The 17,159-nt window shown below is 40.2% G+C and overlaps 1 protein-coding gene across 1 annotated transcript in view; it reads left to right on the top strand.

Moving 5' to 3' along the window:
* nufip1 (nuclear FMR1 interacting protein 1) overlaps positions 1–14,907 on the top strand; it is a 61,983-nt gene extending 47,076 nt beyond the window's left edge. Inside the window, exons 6-10 of the mRNA XM_069889632.1 lie at positions 655–747; positions 4,242–4,474; positions 4,783–4,923; positions 12,449–12,681; positions 14,347–14,907. Of these exons, the coding sequence (XP_069745733.1) occupies positions 655–747; positions 4,242–4,474; positions 4,783–4,923; positions 12,449–12,681; positions 14,347–14,715 (1,069 nt within the window). The 3' untranslated portion in view covers positions 14,716–14,907. The remainder of the gene's footprint in view (positions 1–654; positions 748–4,241; positions 4,475–4,782; positions 4,924–12,448; positions 12,682–14,346) is intronic.
* Positions 14,908–17,159: the final 2,252 nt, after the last annotated feature.

Here is a 17,159-nt window from a genome sequence, read left to right as displayed (position 1 = left end):
ATCCAACAGCTTCTCCTGAATCTGCAAACAAGTGCTGCTTCAAGTCGCACTCCTATATTTTGAACTGCATCACTGTTCCATCATCATTACCATGGCTGAATCCAGGAACTCGCTACCAAGCATTGTCACGGAAAGTCTAGCGCACAAAATTGCGCTGATTTCGGAACATGGTTCATGACCATTTTCTCAAGGCAGTTAGGGTGGACAATAAGTGCTATCTGGCCTGCAGCATCCACATACTGCAAATGTATGTGTAAAATTGCCCAACCATGACAAATGCAATCTGGTTACTTACCATCTCAACAATCTTTTCCATCAGCATGGAAGGCACATTTTGATCTATTAAATGCTTTTATCTGAACCTTGTCTTTTTTGAAAATTTAAGGTTGTAGTATAAATATTATTGCTTTTCCTGTCCAGTTGCTGATAGCTTCAGGTGATGCCAGATGTGAGTATTTCAGCAAGGAAAGGAGAAAATGGTGCTTTGTGTTGGTCTACTGAGGCCTCTGCTTTGTATCTTAGAAGTATAATGGGACAAGTTCTTCTGGCAATTAATTGTTTTTTTTTAATGTTTAGTCCATCTCAATGCCATAGCAGTGGAATGGGTTGAAAGAGTGGATTGTTATTGAATGCTATTTTAATTTAATAACTCAGGAACTTCCCCACTTTGGGAAACATCGCAAAGAAGAGGAAAGCCATTGAAGAAAGAGAGGAACGAGGAGATGTGTTGCAAACCCAGCAGTTTGGGTAAGTGTCTGTCTGGTATTGACTCATCAACTTGGGTCTCATGGGTATTATGGAAAACAATATTCTCCTGGAGATGAGGGGTGGCTGGGGTGGGCAGTTTCATAAAAGGCTGTTAATAGGAGGCTTGATGGTGAATATAGCCATGTTCTTAGACCAGAGAACTTGCCTCTCCCAAGTTATCTCACATTGAACTTGATTCTCACAATAGCAACCTCTTCATTGACTTTCAACCTTCTGCTCTACTTTTCTGTTATGCTCCTTAAGATTTTCTAGAAGTTTGAGTAAAATTAAGTTGAAATTTTAAAGGTAACAGTTTTGGGCTGAAACCCCTCGTTTCCTCCATTACCTGAGTTTAGATATTCTGTTGGTTAGTGCAGTCCTTTGTGCTGTATCACAGATGTTCATAGGTTTTGGCTGTCAAGTTTAATTGATATGAATTTGAATAAGAAGTTTGTTTTAATTGGATGGAAACAAGTCTGCAGATGCTATGATTGTAATAAATACACAAAAGTGCTGAAGAAACTCAACAGGTCCCACAGCATCCAAAAGAGGCAAGGTTGTAAAACCAACATCTCAGACCTGAGCCTTTCATCAAGATGTGAGCAAAAAGCAGGCAGGCGCCCAAATGAAAAGGGAAGAAGAATCAGGGGGAGCATCATTGGCCACCAGCCAAGAGGCCCAAGGTGGACATGAACAGAAGGGTAGGAGAGAAAACCTGGTAATTGATTAGGAAAAGGGATAGCTCGAATGCAAATCTGGAAAGAAGACAGAGGAATAGGGGAAGAGGGAGACAAGGGGTAGGAAGCAGGGGGAAAGGAAAATAGGGAGAGGATCCAAGAGATGGGGGGAAGGGGCATAACGGAAACCAGGGAAGTTGATGTTAATGCCACCTGGTTGGAGGGTGCCCCAGATGGAACATGAAGTGGTCTCAGTTTGGGTAGTGGGCTCTGGACAGACACATCAGCCCAGGAATGGGGTGGGGAATTGAAATGAGATCCCCATGATTGCTGTGGACAGAGAGAACGTGCCCCATAAAGTGATATCCCTGTCTACATCAAGGTTGAGGAGGCCACAATGGGAACACTGGATGCAGTAGATGACCTCTGCAGATTCACTAGTTAAATGTTGCTTCACTGGAAGGACTGCTTGGGGCCCCGAATGGTGATGAGGGAGGAGGTGTGGGCACAAATGTAGCATTTCCTGCAGTACAAGGGGGTAATTGGTGGGAAGGGATGATTAGACACCCCCGAGGTCGGGGGGGAGTGGTCTCTGTGGAAGGCAGAGAGGGGGGAGGGTGTGAAGAGGTGCTGTCAAGGTAACTGGAAGTTGGTGGGTTTGTAGAAAATGTCTGTCGAGAATTTGTCTCCCAAATTGGAGACGAAGAGATCGAGGAAGGTGAGAGTGTTGCTTTTGATCTGGGGTCTCTAAAGTGGTCAATATCATTGGGACCATCCAGGGACTTGATAAATCTCAGGGGTCAATAACACCAGGGGGGTAGTCATCCACCCAGTCCAGCACAGTCGTAGCAACTCCTCCTCCCCAGTCTAACACCACCCTCACCTCTAGCACGGTAGGGGGGGTGGGGGGCTTCCCTGCCATGAAACTTGGTGTGCCACTGTCACACTTCCTCCTCATTGCACAGGCACCAGCCAGCTGCGCCCAGCCTGTAGACCCTGGGACTCTGCATTTAACAGTTGTGCCCTTTCTACCCCTTAATTTGTCCTCCATTGGGGGGTGTAGGGTGAATTATTGTTCAGCTCGAAGTGGTGGCGGACAGAGGGGGTCAAAAGCAATGTTCAGCCACCTGACCAGCACCCACCTCTTCATCCAGTGCCCTCTTTTTCTCCTCCCCACCCCACCCATCCAGCACCAGGATTCAGTGCCTGGGAGTTGATGAAGGACCACGTAGTCCCTGAAGGGTTCGCTGGTTTAAAAAGTTTGGGGACCCCTGCTTTAGATGGACTGATTGAATTTGAGATCAGGTGGAAATTAGCAACGAAGTCAATAATGTTGATTAGCTCATTATGGGCGCATGTGGCAGCACCAATGCAGCTGAGGAAGAGTTGAGGAGCCCGTGTTAGCTTGTAGCATGGATTGTTCCACATGGCCAACAAAAAGGCAGATAAAGCTGGAACCCATGCGGTTATGCATCGCCACTCCTTTGACTTGGAGAAAGTGAGTTGAGTCAAAGGAGTAGTCGTTGAGGGTGAGAACAAGTTCTACCGTCTGGAGGAGGGTGCTGATGGAAGAGGTCTGGTTGGGTCTGAATTGAAACAAATTGGAGTAGCAACATCTTTTATTCTGTCTGGGCACCCTCCAACCAGATGGTCTTAACAAAGACTTCTCTGGTTTCAATTTTACACCACAAACCCTATCCCGTCTCTCTTGTTCCCTATCACTGTTTTTCCTTTCCTCCAGCTCCCTATCCTTTGTCTCTTGCTCTCGCTCAATTCCTCTGCTTCTGCATCCACAGAGCTGCACCCCCCCCCCCCCAACTCTGATCTCCTGTCCATCAATGGTCTCTTGGCTGATGGCCTATGCTCCTCCTCCTGCTCTTTCTTTTCTCTCCTCCGTCTACCTTTATTCAGATGCCTGCATGATTTTTGTTCATACTTTTGACAAAGGGCTCAGATCCGAAATGTTGGTAATGTATCTTTGCCTTCTCTGGATGCTGTGGGACCTGCTAAGTTTCTCCAGCACTTGTATTTTTTCCTATTTTAATTGGATTTGTATTTCAATTTCTTTATTATTTGACTCTGCCCATTACAAGTATTTATTGCCTCTCCCAAGTTATCTCTGAGATGTGAGAGGGCCTTGCACCACTGCTTTTCAAGTGGAGAAAATACTCTCATGTTAAGTAGGAATTTTTGGGCTTTTTGACACAATTGGTGTAAAATGATGTCACTGTGTTTGTCACGAGTGACTTGGATATATTCATAATAAAAACTTGCACTTCACATTTTGAAGGGTATTCCAAAAAGGGTGCAGGAGTTAGTTTTGTATGAAGTGTTGACAACTGAGAAGTCATTGATACTGTGTAATAAAACTGTGCTATCCCAACACCCTCAAAATAAAAAGTTTGGTGTCGAGCAGATAAATTTTCCACACATTTGGGTGTTATTCCTATTAAAACCTCCAAAAAAAATTACCTTTTTGTTCTACCTTACACAGCTGTGTAATATTGTTTGTTAAACCTGGTAAATGTAAAAGGAGAGTGAGAAACTTCACCTGGCAAGCCAGATGTTAAACCATGGTGACATCTGTGCAGTCAGATAGTGGATTAGCAGTGTTTAACTGTCTGCAGGCAATGTTACACTGGGTTCTCCTGCAGGCACGAGTTGCTCTTTATAATGAAGGGTAAGTTCACAAATTGCCTTTACTTGATTAGGCCTTTTAATTACATCCTCTTCCCCATTTGTGTATAAAATGATAATAAGTGTTTGTGCTTTATTAGCATGCAACAGTAATTCATTCGTAATAATCCTCTTTTGCAGCAAAATGAAGGGATGCCGGAGACGACCGCCTTATGGGAATAACAGAAATTTCAGTGGAAGGTTTAAATACAGAAATGGGGGCAACTTTGAACAGCAAGGACAAAGTGCAAAGGGAGAGACCAGTTCCATACAGCCCAATGAGACGTGCAGTAAACAATCAGGAAATAAGGAAGAATGTGCATCTTGCGAAAAAAATGTAGACCCTCTTGGCATACTGGCACAAAATGACCCAGGTGTGTATCAAGCAGGAGGGGAAGTTTCTGGATAGATTGTGATGAGGGGGTGGGGGGGGAGATCTATTATGCATTATCTTTCACAATCCCACTTCTTTCAAAATCACTAGGTGTTGCCTAGTGTGAGAAAGAAAAATCTCCATTTCATTGGGTTTGGTTTGTGTAATGAAGAATCATTGAAAGGAGCTTCTGGCCAGGCTGACTGGATTGATTGCACCTTTCTTCTGGTTTATGCAGGCCCCCTGCTGGGGAAACTTCTTCTGGTGAACGATTTTGATGGAGCTGAAAGGTTTTGTTTGGCTTTGCAGAGTCTGACAAGGATGAGAGCCAAGCTGATGGGGAACGAGTAGAAATTGTTGTTGTGCCATCTCAGATCACATCAGGCCTGAGTGCATTGATGGCTAATTACAGCAACACGTCGGGCAGCGAGAGTGACCAGGAGCCAGAAGGTAAATCTAAACTTTTGTTTCCTATTGAGCAAAAAATCCATCATTAATGAATTTTGAGGGAGTCACGTGATGGAGTAGTGGCCGGTCAGGGAATTCCAGCCCTATCCCAAAAAGTTTAAAAAAAACGCACAAAGCACAAAGGTACAAGATTAAAATTTATAATAAAGTAAAAATAAAGGTGAGAAGAAAATGGCAGCGAAGAGAGAAAAGTCAAAAGTCAAGAAAAGAGGAAGAAAGAATGTCGGAAGAAGAAGGTGAAGGCCTTACCTGTTCGAAGAGGCCCGCCGCGGAGAGAGAAGCCCGCTCCCTCAGGTCAGTGGAAGTCCCAGGCTCGGGACTACAAAAATGGCTCGCAGAGCCGAGTAAAAGTGCGCAACCGCGCATGAAAAAAAACACACTGATGGGAGGGGGAAACAGCTGCGGAGTCGATCTCCACAGCTGAGAGAGACACCTGCAGCACAGCAGCAGGTGCAGAACACAGAAAATAACGACAACAAGAAAGAAGAGGGTAAAAAGAAAACAAGGAAACAACAGATGGTCAATCCAAAGGAAGAAGAAGAAGAAGAACAGAAAGAAGTGGAAGAAGAAGAGAAAGGCAAGACAATGGATGTATCTTTTTTTAAAGAATATATGGAATCAGTGAAAGAATGGCAATTACAAGAATTTAATGAGACTAAAAGAAGAATTAAGAATGCAGAAGAAAAAATGAATAAAATGGAAATGACCATATCAGAGATAAGAAAAAGAGTGGAAAATATGGAAGAATGAGAAATAATTGTAGAAATGGAAGTAGAGGACTTAAAAGAGAAATTAGAAGAATCTAATAAAAAAGTTAAGGAGGCACAGGAGCTGTTAGCTCAGAAGATGGATATAATAGAAAACTATAATAGAAGAAATAATATAAAGATAGTGGGCCTTAAGGAAGATGAAGAAGGCAAGAATATGAGAGAATTTATAAAAGATTGGATCCCCAGGGTCCTAGGAAGACCAGAACTACAGGAAGAAATGGAAATAGGGCACATAGAACATTAGCCCCGAAACCACAACCGCAGCAAAAACCAAGATCCATTTTAGTAAAATTCTTAAGATATACAACAAGAGAAAATATATTGGAGAAAGCAATGAAGAAAGTAAGAGAGGACAAAAAGCCACTGGAATATAGAGGTCAAAAAATTTTTTTCTATCCAGACATAAGTTTTGAACTCCTGAAGTAGAGGAAGGAGTTCAATACAGCAAAAACGATCTTATGGAAAAAAGGATATAAATTTATGTTAAAGTACCCAGCGGTACTTAAAATAGTTATTCCAGGGCAACAAAACAGACTATTCTCGGATCCAGAGGAAGCAAGGAAATTTGCAGAACAACTACAAAACAAGTAGAGAGATGAAGACATGTAATGAGAGTAAAAAGGACCACGAACTATATGTATGTGTGTGTATATATATAATAAATAAATATATATAGTGTGTATACATGAATGTATCCGTATTTAGAGGAAAATATATAGAGTATAGACAAGAATTAATAAGGGAGGGAAAGGGAATAGAGGGAATAAGGAGGGAATTAAAAGAGTGACCTTGAGTGAAAATTGAAATCTTTTCTGGGGGGGGCTGGGTGGGGAGGACTTACGGTCACTACAAAATCAGTTGACATTTGCGAGTGAATTGGCAAATCCAAATGGAGAGGGGAGATGTGGTTGCCCGACAAGGGATAAAGGGCACCTCAGGAGGGGGAGGGGAGAATGGGGTTAAAGAAGTTTTAAATAGGAGAATAAGGAAAATGTTTGATGTTTTAGAAATGTTGTCTTATAAAGTGTTCAAAACAAGAAAGCAGAAATGGATAAGAAGGAAAGGTGATGGAGAAACGGAAAAGGAAGATAAACAAAGTATAAAATGGCTACGTTGAACTATATGACTTTAAATATTAATGGAATACATAACCAAATTAAAAGGAAGAAACTGCTAAATTTACTGAAAAAAGAAAAAATTGATATAGCATTTGTGCAAGAAACACATTTAACTGAATTGGAGCATAAGAAATTAAAGAGAGATTGGGTAGGACACGTAACAACAGCGTATAATTCAAAAGCAAGAGGAGTAGCTATATTAATTAGTAAAAATGTGCCAATTAAAATAGAAGAGGAAATAATAGATCCAGCAGGGAGATATGTAATGATAAAATGTCAGATATATTCGGAGTTTTGGAATCTACTCAATGTATATTCACCTAACGAAGAAGATCAAAAGTTTATGCAAGATATTTTTTTGAAGATAGCAGATACGCAAGGGAACATATTAATAGGAGGGGATTTCAACCTGAATTTGGATTCAAATATGGACAAAACTGGAAAAAAAATTAACAGAAAGAACAAAGTAACCAAATTTATAATTAAATCGATGGAAGAAATGCAACTTTTGGATATATGGAGGAAACAACACCCAAATGAAAAGGAATATTCATATTACTCGGGTAGACATAAAACATACTCAAGAATAGACCTATTTTTGTTATCAGCTCGTATGCAAGATAGAGTAAGAAAAACAGAATATAAAGCTAGAATATTATCGGACCATTCACCCTTAATATTGACAATAAAGTTAGAGGACATCCCTCCAAGAATGTATAGATGGAGATTAAACTCAAAAGGCAGGATTTTAGAGAATTCATTGAAGGACAAATTAAATGTATTTTGAAATAAATACGGAATCAGTGAAAGATAAGTTTATACTATGGGATGCAATGAAAGCGTCATTAGAGGGCAAATAATAAGTTATGTAACCAAGATGAAGAAGGACTATAATCAGGAAACAGAGCAGTTGGAAAGGGAAATAATAAATATAGAAAAAGAATTAGCAATGAAACACTACAAACATATAAGGTGAAGAAGAACATAATGAAGACAAAACAGAAATATTATGAACTAGGGGAAAAAACGCACAAAATTCTAGCATGGCAGCTTAAGACAGAACAAGCTAAGAAAATGGTATTGGCATCAAGGAAAAAAGACAAACAAATCACATATAATCCAAAGGAGATCAAGGAAAACTTTAGAGAATTCTATGAACAATTATACCAAACTGAAAACTAAGGGAAAGAAGGGAAAATAGATGAATTTTTAACTAAAATTGAACAACCAAAATTACAAATAGAGGAACAAAATAAATTAACAGAACCATTTGAAATAGTAGAAATACAAGAGATAATAAAAAAATTACCAAATAATAAAATACCAGGAGAGGATGGATTCCCAATAGAATTCTATAAAACATTTAAAGATTTATTAATTCCTCCCCTCCTGGAAGTAATCATCCACATTGATAAAACACAAAGCTTACCAGATTCATGTCTTCTTTGGCTTGGCTTCGCGGACGAAGATTTATGGAGGGGGTAAATGTCCACGTCAGCTGCAGGCTCGTTTGTGGCTAGCAAGTCCGATGTGGGACAGGCAGACACGGTTGCAGGGGAAAATTGGTTGGTTGGGGTTGGGTGTTGGGTTTTTCCTCCTTTGCCTTTTGTCAGTGAGGTGGGCTCTGCGGTCTTCTTCAAAGGAGGTTGCTGCCCGCCAAACTGTGAGGCGCCAAGATGCACGGTTTGAGGCGATATCAGCCCACTGGCAGTGGTCAATGTGGCAGGCACCAAGAGATTTCTTTAGGCAGTCCTTGTACCTTTTCTTTGGTGCACCTCTGTCACGGTGGCCAGTGGAGAGCTCGCCATATAACACGATCTTGGGAAGGCGATGGTCCTCCATTCTGGAGACGTGACCCACCCAGCGCAGCTGGATCTTCAGCAGCGTGGACTCGATGCTGTCAACCTCTGCCATCTCGATTGTCTCCGCTCCAGATTCATGTAAAACAGCAATAATTACAGTAATACTAAAGCAAGGGAAAGATCCACTCGCACCAGCGTCATATAGACCAATATCATTACTTAACACAGATTATAAGATAATAGCTAAACTATTAGCAAACAGATTAGCAGAGTATGTACCGAAAATGGTAAATCTAGACCAAACTGGATTTATTAAAAAAAGACGCACAACAGACAATATTTGTAAATTTATTAACTTAATTCATGCAGTAGAAGGGAGTAAAGTGCCAACAGTAGCAGTTACTTTAGACGCAGAGAAGGCCTTTGACAGAGTAGAATGGAATTATTTATTCAAAGTATTGCAAAAATTCAGTTTACCAGAGAAGTATATTAATTGGATTAAAGCATTATATAAGGGGCCATTGGCGAAAGTGACAGTAAATGGATATATATCAAAGCAATTTAACTTAAGCAGGTCAACACGGCAGGGATGCCCACTATCACCCGTATTGTTCGCGTTAGCTATAGAACCACTAGCAGAATTGATAAGAACAGAAAATAATATAAAAGGGATAAAAATAAAAGACAAGGAATATAAAATCAGTTTATTTGCGGATGATGTTATAGTATACTTAACAGAACCAGAACCATCAATAAAAGAATTATATAAGAAATTGAAGGAATATGGAGAAGTGTCGGGTTACAAGATTAACGTAAATAAAAGTGAAGCAATGCCAATGAATAATGCGGATTTCTCAAAATTTAAGAAGGAATCACCATTCAGATGGCAAATGCAAGCAATAAGATACCTAGGTATACAAATAAATAAAAATCTCGGCCATCTATATAAACTCAATTATTATCCACTAATGAAAAAATTACAGGGTGATTTAGAGCATTGGAAAGATTTACCATTAACACTAATAGGAAGGATAAACTGTATTAAAATGAACATTTTCCCAAGGGTATTATACCTATTTCAGGCATTGCCAATACACTTGACAGAGAAATTCTACAAGGAGTTAAAGAAAATAATAAGGAAATTTTTATGGAAAGGGGGGAAACCGAGGATAGCACTAGATAAATTAACAGAATGGTATAAACAAGGAGGCTTACAACTGCGAAACTTTAAAAATTATTATAGAGCCGCACAATTAAGATACCTATCAGATTTTTATCAAACAAGGGAAAAGCCAGATTGGACTAGATTAGAATTAGATAAAATAGGGGAAAAGATACCTGAACACATATATAAATGGGATGAAAAATTGGTACAACATAGAAGTTTTCCAGTATTACATCATCTACTCAATATTTGGAAAAAGATTCATGTAGAAAGGAATAAAACAAATTATCAATTACCAAAACTAATATTGACGCAAAATAAGTTACTCCCTTTTATAATAGATAACCTTTCCTTTAGAGAATGGGAGAAAAAAGGGATCAAAAGAATAGAAAATTGTTTTTCAGGAAATAGATTATTATCCTTTGAACAAATGAAAGATAAATACAATATAACTCAAGATACAGTGCTGGCATATTACCAATTGAGATCCTACTTGAAGGATAAATTAGGAAGCAGTCTGAGGCTACCAGAGGGAAGTAACTTTGAATATGTGATTACAGATACAATGATAATCAAAAGATTTATAACAAATATGTATATTAAACTGCAAGAAAAGGAGAATGAGGAAACAAATGGTAAAGCTAAACAAAAATGGGAACAAGATTTAAATATAAAGATAAAAAAGGAAACATGGGAGAAGTTGTGTTCTGGAACGATGAGAAGTACAATAAATACGAGGTTACGTATGATACAATATAACTGGATACACAGGCTATACATTACACCTCAAAAGTTAAATAAATGGGACCCAACAGTATCTGATAGATGTTTTCGATGTAAAAAAGAAATGGGAACAACAATTCATGCAATCTGGATATGTGTGAAAGTAGAAAAATTTTGGGAAGATCTAAACCAAATATTAAATAAAATTACAGAAAACAATATACCAAAAAATCTGGAGATCTTCCTCCTAAGTAACATAAAAAACAAAGAATTTGGAATTGATTTGGATGGTGCACAAAAAAGATTTGTTAAGATAGCTCTAGCCGTAGCAAAAAAATGTATTATGTCAACCTGGATATTGGAAGATAATTTGAAAATACAACAATGGTATATAGAAATGACTAATGCGTTAGAAAAATAACATATAGTTTAAGAAATAATATTGAAATATTTGAACAAATATGGGAGCCTTACATGAAACACAATAGAGAAAACCTACCGGGGACATTCACAACCTAAATTAACGAAAGGAGAAGGAAATGAAAAGAATTGACTCAGTGGAATTTCTTGTTTATTTTTATTGAATGACAACATTGTTTGACTGGTTTAATGTATCCTAGATTTTGTACTTTAAATGGACGGTGGGGGAGGTAGGGAGGGTGGGATGGAAGGAGGGAGGGGGGGAGAAAATGGCACTGTATATATTTGAAAATGAAAAAGTATGTATCATGGTCAATGTGGTTTATGGTGTGAAAAATAAAAAATTAAAAAAAAAAATTAATGAATTTTGACTTTGGATCTATTGTTGCATTGTTAATTAGGAGATTTTGAAATAGGTGGATGTGTGCCGATTTTAGACATTTCCATTGGAATCCTACCTCCATAATCAATGTTAAATTAGGGTAGCTTTTCTTTCTCTTCTGTGACCTAGATTTGGTTCCTTGCAAGTCAGATGAGTGTCTGACGATTATCTCAGTGTTATTATTTGTGCTTTGTCCAAAAACTATTGATTTAATAGTTCTTTGACCTGTATAAATTACATTTCAATTAGACATCTCTTGACCTCATGCTCATTCCTCTGAGATTCACTTTTGTCTTTGTGCACTGTCAATCTGTTACAATGAAGTTGTCTACATAGAATTGTTTGGCACTGCTTCTTGTTATTTGATTCCATAGTGAACTAAAGTTCTGTGCTGATTATCATTAGGCTTTCATAACTCGTGCATCATCATGAGGAACGTAAGGTAGCAAAGACCTTGCTGAAAGCTGTTTGGCAGAATATGAATAGGGTAATCTAATCCATCTGTGGCAAAGAAGCTTTAATTAAAATCTGGATTCTTGATTCTTTCTGGGTTTATCAGTGTAATGTGTGTGTCCATTGCTCTGCTTGCATTTCCCTGACTTCTCAATAGTGTGAAAATTTTGTATTTTTATCTAAACTTTTATTGTACTATCCAAATGCAACATTTGGAGCTTGTGTGCAGGGAGCTGAGAATTGGTGGTCATCAGTTAAAGGCAATAGTGGTACAGCTAACAGAGCTAACTGCCTTGTAGATCTATGGTCCCAGGTTCAATTTAGTGCTGTTCGTGTGGAGTTTGGATCCTCTCTGTGTCTGTGTGGAGTTCACCTGAGTGCTCTCATTTCCTCCCACATGCTAGTGATGTGTGGGTTGTTAGATTGAGGCCATTTTGAATCATCCCTAATGTGTAGTTGAGTGCTGGAAATGATGGGGAAGTTGATGGCAATGTGGGGAGAATAAAGTGAGAATAATGAAGGTGAGTGTTCAGTGGTCAGTACAGACTGGGCTGAAGGGCCTGTTCACCTGTTGTAAGCCTGACTCCATAATTGTTTAACTTCAGCATTGTTGTTAATATGCTGTAGTAATCATAGAACAAAACAATGTCAACATTTTGTGATATTGTTGCTAGAAATCCCTGTCCAGACTACTGCCAGATCTGGAGAAGAAAATAAAGTGGTGCAGATCCCAGTAACAAGAAATACAAATGAGCAGAAGACAAAAGGATGTAAAAGCAGCTCTGCAGGTCTGGAGTCGCGCAGTCATTTCAAACCCAAAGGTAGAGATGGAAGAAGAGATCGTAATGCACGAGGAAGACGAGCTGGCCAGCAGACAGCACCATGTCGGCCAACCTTGCTTGAAATGGTGAGAGTCTTTCTCTGATTATCATCAAGTAGTAGAGGGTATAAACAATGTTAAGGTTTCAGTTACCGTAAATATTTGAGTATAATGCGGGGGAAAAAATTCACCCTTTTTCCCTTCAAAAGTAAGGGGGTCGCATTATACACAGGAGTAAAATTTTTTTTTAAATTAAAAAAAATTCTGCAACTCACGACTCAGGCCGGACAGACGCCAGCGCGACTCAGGTGGGTGGGGGGTCATGAGAGATGACATCGTGAATCAGGCGGGTGAAGGGAGGGGGGGTTTGAGAGATGCCAGCACGAATCGGGCGGGTGAGGGGAGGGGTGTCATGAGAGACGACATTGTGAATTGGACGGGTGAGTAGGCGGAGAGATGCCAGTGTAACTCAGGCGGGTGAGGGGAGGGGAGTCGGGAGAGATGGCGGCGCAACTTGGGTGGGCGAGCAGCCAGAGAGATGGCAGCGCAACTCCGGCAGGTGAGGGGAGGGGGGGGTTGTATTATACACGGGAGTGAAAATTTTCCCCCTCAGAAATGGTGGGGATGGTTCGCATCATACACAACGCATTATACACGAATATTTACGGTATACCTTATATGTCCTTCATCTTATAAACCTTTGCATAATTACTCTCTAGAACAAACGTTTGGAGGCTAAATATAAATAAATTGTAAAAATATGGAATATAATTTAATCTTTTCACTATTTCTCCTTCCCACTTTCTCTAATGTTTCTACCTACATCCTGCTCACTGGCATGTTGCTGTCTCACTGTTGCTGTCTCACTGTTGCTGTCTCACTGTTGCTGTCTCACTGTTGCTGTCTCACTGTTGCTGTCTCACTGTTGCTGTCTCACTGTTGCTGTCTCACTGTTGCTGTCTCACTGTTGCTGTCTCACTGTTGCTGTCTCACTGTTGCTGTCTCACTGTTGCTGTCTCACTGTTGCTGTCTCACTGTTGCTGTCTCACTGTTGCTGTCTCACTGTTGCTGTCTCACTGTTGCTGTCTCACTGTTGCTGTCTCACTGTTGCTGTCTCACTGTTGCTGTCTCACTGTTGCTGTCTCACTGTTGCTGTCTCACTGTTGCTGTCTCACTGTTGCTGTCTCACTGTTGCTGTCTCAGCCATTGTTGAATAGACCAGGATCATGTTGTTCATCTCATCTCCTTCATTTCATTGAACTACTGTTTCATTACTACCATGTCTTTTTAAAGAAGGCCAGTAATTTGGAAAGAATATTGGTTGGAGGTGGTAACAGGGCTCTCGAATCGAGGCAAGGTTTGGAGATTTGTACCAAAATTTAGTGCACGTGCAACTTCTGTTCAGATGTGGGTGAAGAAATACAGAATGATCTCAAAATTGCACCATCTTTTGGTTATTGGGAGAGGAATGAGGGAACTTCACTCTGCATCATGTATTTTGTGCTGCATTGGTGGTAAGAATGCTGATGTTTTTTCCTTTACCTCCCATTTGTGACAGCTTTTCACAATTTTCTGAGCAATTCATCAGTATCTCAAAGAGGGAATTCAAAAACTCATGTTTTAACTTTGATTCAGATAAACTCTCAAAAGCCTGAAGGGTTCAGGTAACTTCGATCAGATTTTATTTCTGGTAAGACACCTTGAAAGAGTGCTACTTTTTCAAAAATGATCCTCTTATTTCTTGTGTTACAGTTGCTGGCCAGAGATATTCGTCATGAAAGAAATGTAATCTTGCAGTGCATTCGCTATATTACTCAAAACAAGTTCTTGGGCCTTGAACCTAATGTAAATGGGGCAGGTGTGAGACCAGAGTTATCAACAACTTCACGTGAAGGGGAACCATGTATAAATGGACCTGTAGGATGTAACAAGATGTCTGGACTTGAGATGCATACAACTGAGAGCTCTGAACTTCAAGGAATGGTCCAAAGTCCTTTGTTATCACAAGGGAGTGCAAACTTGACATCCGCAGCTCAGCTGTCTGGCACATACCAGGGTGGATTTTCTACAGCTGATGATGAAATTTGGGAGACACTTGAAACCATGTGTGAAGAAAGATGATCAAGGAAACCTAATCTTGTTATGGGAGTAGGGAAAAGACTATTGGTGAAAATCTGGTGAATTTGTACAATGGGGATAATTGAATTTATTTACTCATAATAAACTGTTTTAATCCTTGTCATAAATAACAGCTTAAAATGCCTGAAAATATCTGATGAATTTTCATATGCAGATTATAAAATGTGAAGTATTTGCAAGTCTGCGTAGCATCTCTGTTCTCAAAACCAAGCTGAGCAATTGTAGGATAATACCACTTTTGGAATTGAATGCAATTGGATGAGATTTCCTTGCTACCTATTTAGTTTTGGGGCATTGAGTAATATTAGGTCAAAGGTACAAATTAACATTCAACTTTTGTGCTTAATGTTCATTCAACTGCAAAAAAAATGACATGCTGTTACTGAATGGGATTTATTCTTTGGTGCATTGTTTTATGGAATTGTGTGCTCCGCAACAATACAATTGAACAGTAAAAGTCAGGTTTTAGTTTTGGTGACTTTAAAAATTCGTGGATGACTATATAGCCATATTCAGGAATGTTTGGTTTCATTTCACCTGCCAAAATGCACAATACATAGCTCCACATGATCCTCCATTTGCCAGATCTCTGACCACTCACTTAAGTTGTATCCTGTTTCTAGCTTAGCCTTTACAATTTACTTTCCTGTCCATCTCTGTATCTTCAGCAGATTTGGTAACCTGCCCTTCAGTCTGTTCATTCAAATCATTAGTATAAATTGTAGAAATGAATTGTTCATTCTCATGTGTACCAAGACAGAGAAAAGTTGAGGCACTGACCTCTGTGTACACTTCTCAATACATCTTGCCAGCCGGAAAAAAAAACATTTATGCCAATGTAGCGGCAGCTACACTACTAAATGAAGGATCGCACAACCAGACGGGTTGAGTTCAGTGAGCAAAAACTGATTTATTGCAGGCTGCCTGGCTGGTCTTGTACTCCCAGCCCGGACCTGGCTGAGAACCACGCTGGGGGCCCCCCGACGTCACGTGGGTCGCCAAGTGCGGGCTTCTGAGCCTGGTGCCGAGCTTGGGAGGAAACCCACGACGGCGCCATTTTGGCCAGCTGCCTCACCTTGTGCGTGACAAACGGGGCCGGTTCACCTGCTTAATGGCGTACCGCCACACCAACAACCGTTTTCCTGTCGGTCAGCCAATCTTCTGTCCACAGCAGGACATTCCTTTCTACATTTGCTCTTAATTTTCCCACAGTAACGTTTGTGCCACATTATTAAAAGTCTTATTTGGAAATTGAATTCTATTACATTTGTTGGTTTCCATGCATCCAGAACTTGGTAAAAAGTGGTCTACGATTCCTGACAATATCAGAATTTACTGTCATGAAATTCAATGTTTTGTGGCAGCGTCATAGTGCAAACATTCATATTAGAACCATTTTACAGCGTTACTATATAATATAAAAAATAAAAGTAAGGCAGTGTCTTTGGTTCGTTGATCATTCAGGAATCTGATGGCAGTGGGGAAGAAACTGTCCTTGTGCCACTGAGTGCTCATCTTTAGTCTCCTCTACATTTTCCCCGACTGTAGCAGAGTGAAGAGGGTATGGCCTGGGTGGTGGGATCTTTGAGGATAGAGACTGCTTTTTTTAAGACACTGCCTCATTTAGATGTCCTTGACGGAGTGAAGTTTGGTGATTGTGATGTTGCAGGCTGAGTTAACAACCCTCTGAGTTTATTCTTGTCTTGAGAGTTGGCGCCTCCATACCAGACGGTGATGCAAACAGCCAGAATGCTCTCCACGGTATACCTGTAGAAGTTTGACAGTCTTCGGTGACATACTGAACCGCCTCGGGCACCTCACAATGTATCACCACTGGCGAGCCTTCTTTATGATTGCATCAACGTGGAGGCTCCAGGACAGATCCTCAGAGATGGTGACACCCAGGAATTTGAAATTCTTGACTCTCTCCACTATTGAGGTCTCAATGAAGACTGGGTAGTGTTCCCTGAGTTCCTCTTGAATTCCACAATCATCTCCTTGGTTTTGCTGAGGTTGAGTGCAAGGTTGTGGTCAATACACCATTCAACAAGCTGATCTATCTTCCTCCTGTCCACTTCCTCTGTGGAGCCATTGGCAAACTTGCAGATGGCATTGAAATTGTGCCTGGTCACAGTCGTTGGTGTGTAATGAGTAGAGCAGTGGGCTAAGCATGCATCCTTGGGGTACGCCTTTGTTGATGATCAGTGAGGGGATATTGTTTCCAATTCGTACTGACTTTGGTCTTCCAATGAGAAAGTCAAGGATCCAGTTGTAGAGTGGGTTATAGAGGCCTAGAGTTTGTAGCTTCTTGACCAACACTGAGGCAATATTGGTATTGAAGGTAGAACTGTAGTCTATGAAGAGCAGTCATATGTATGAATTGCTTCTTTGAGGTGATCCAGAACTGAGTGGAGAGCCAGTGATAT

Source organism: Narcine bancroftii, chromosome 7 (assembly GCF_036971445.1).
Source record: "Narcine bancroftii isolate sNarBan1 chromosome 7, sNarBan1.hap1, whole genome shotgun sequence".
NCBI classification, from domain to species: domain Eukaryota; kingdom Metazoa; phylum Chordata; class Chondrichthyes; order Torpediniformes; family Narcinidae; genus Narcine; species Narcine bancroftii.
The sequence above is the reverse complement of the archived record's forward strand: the minus strand, read 5'-3'. Positions and strand labels throughout refer to the sequence as shown.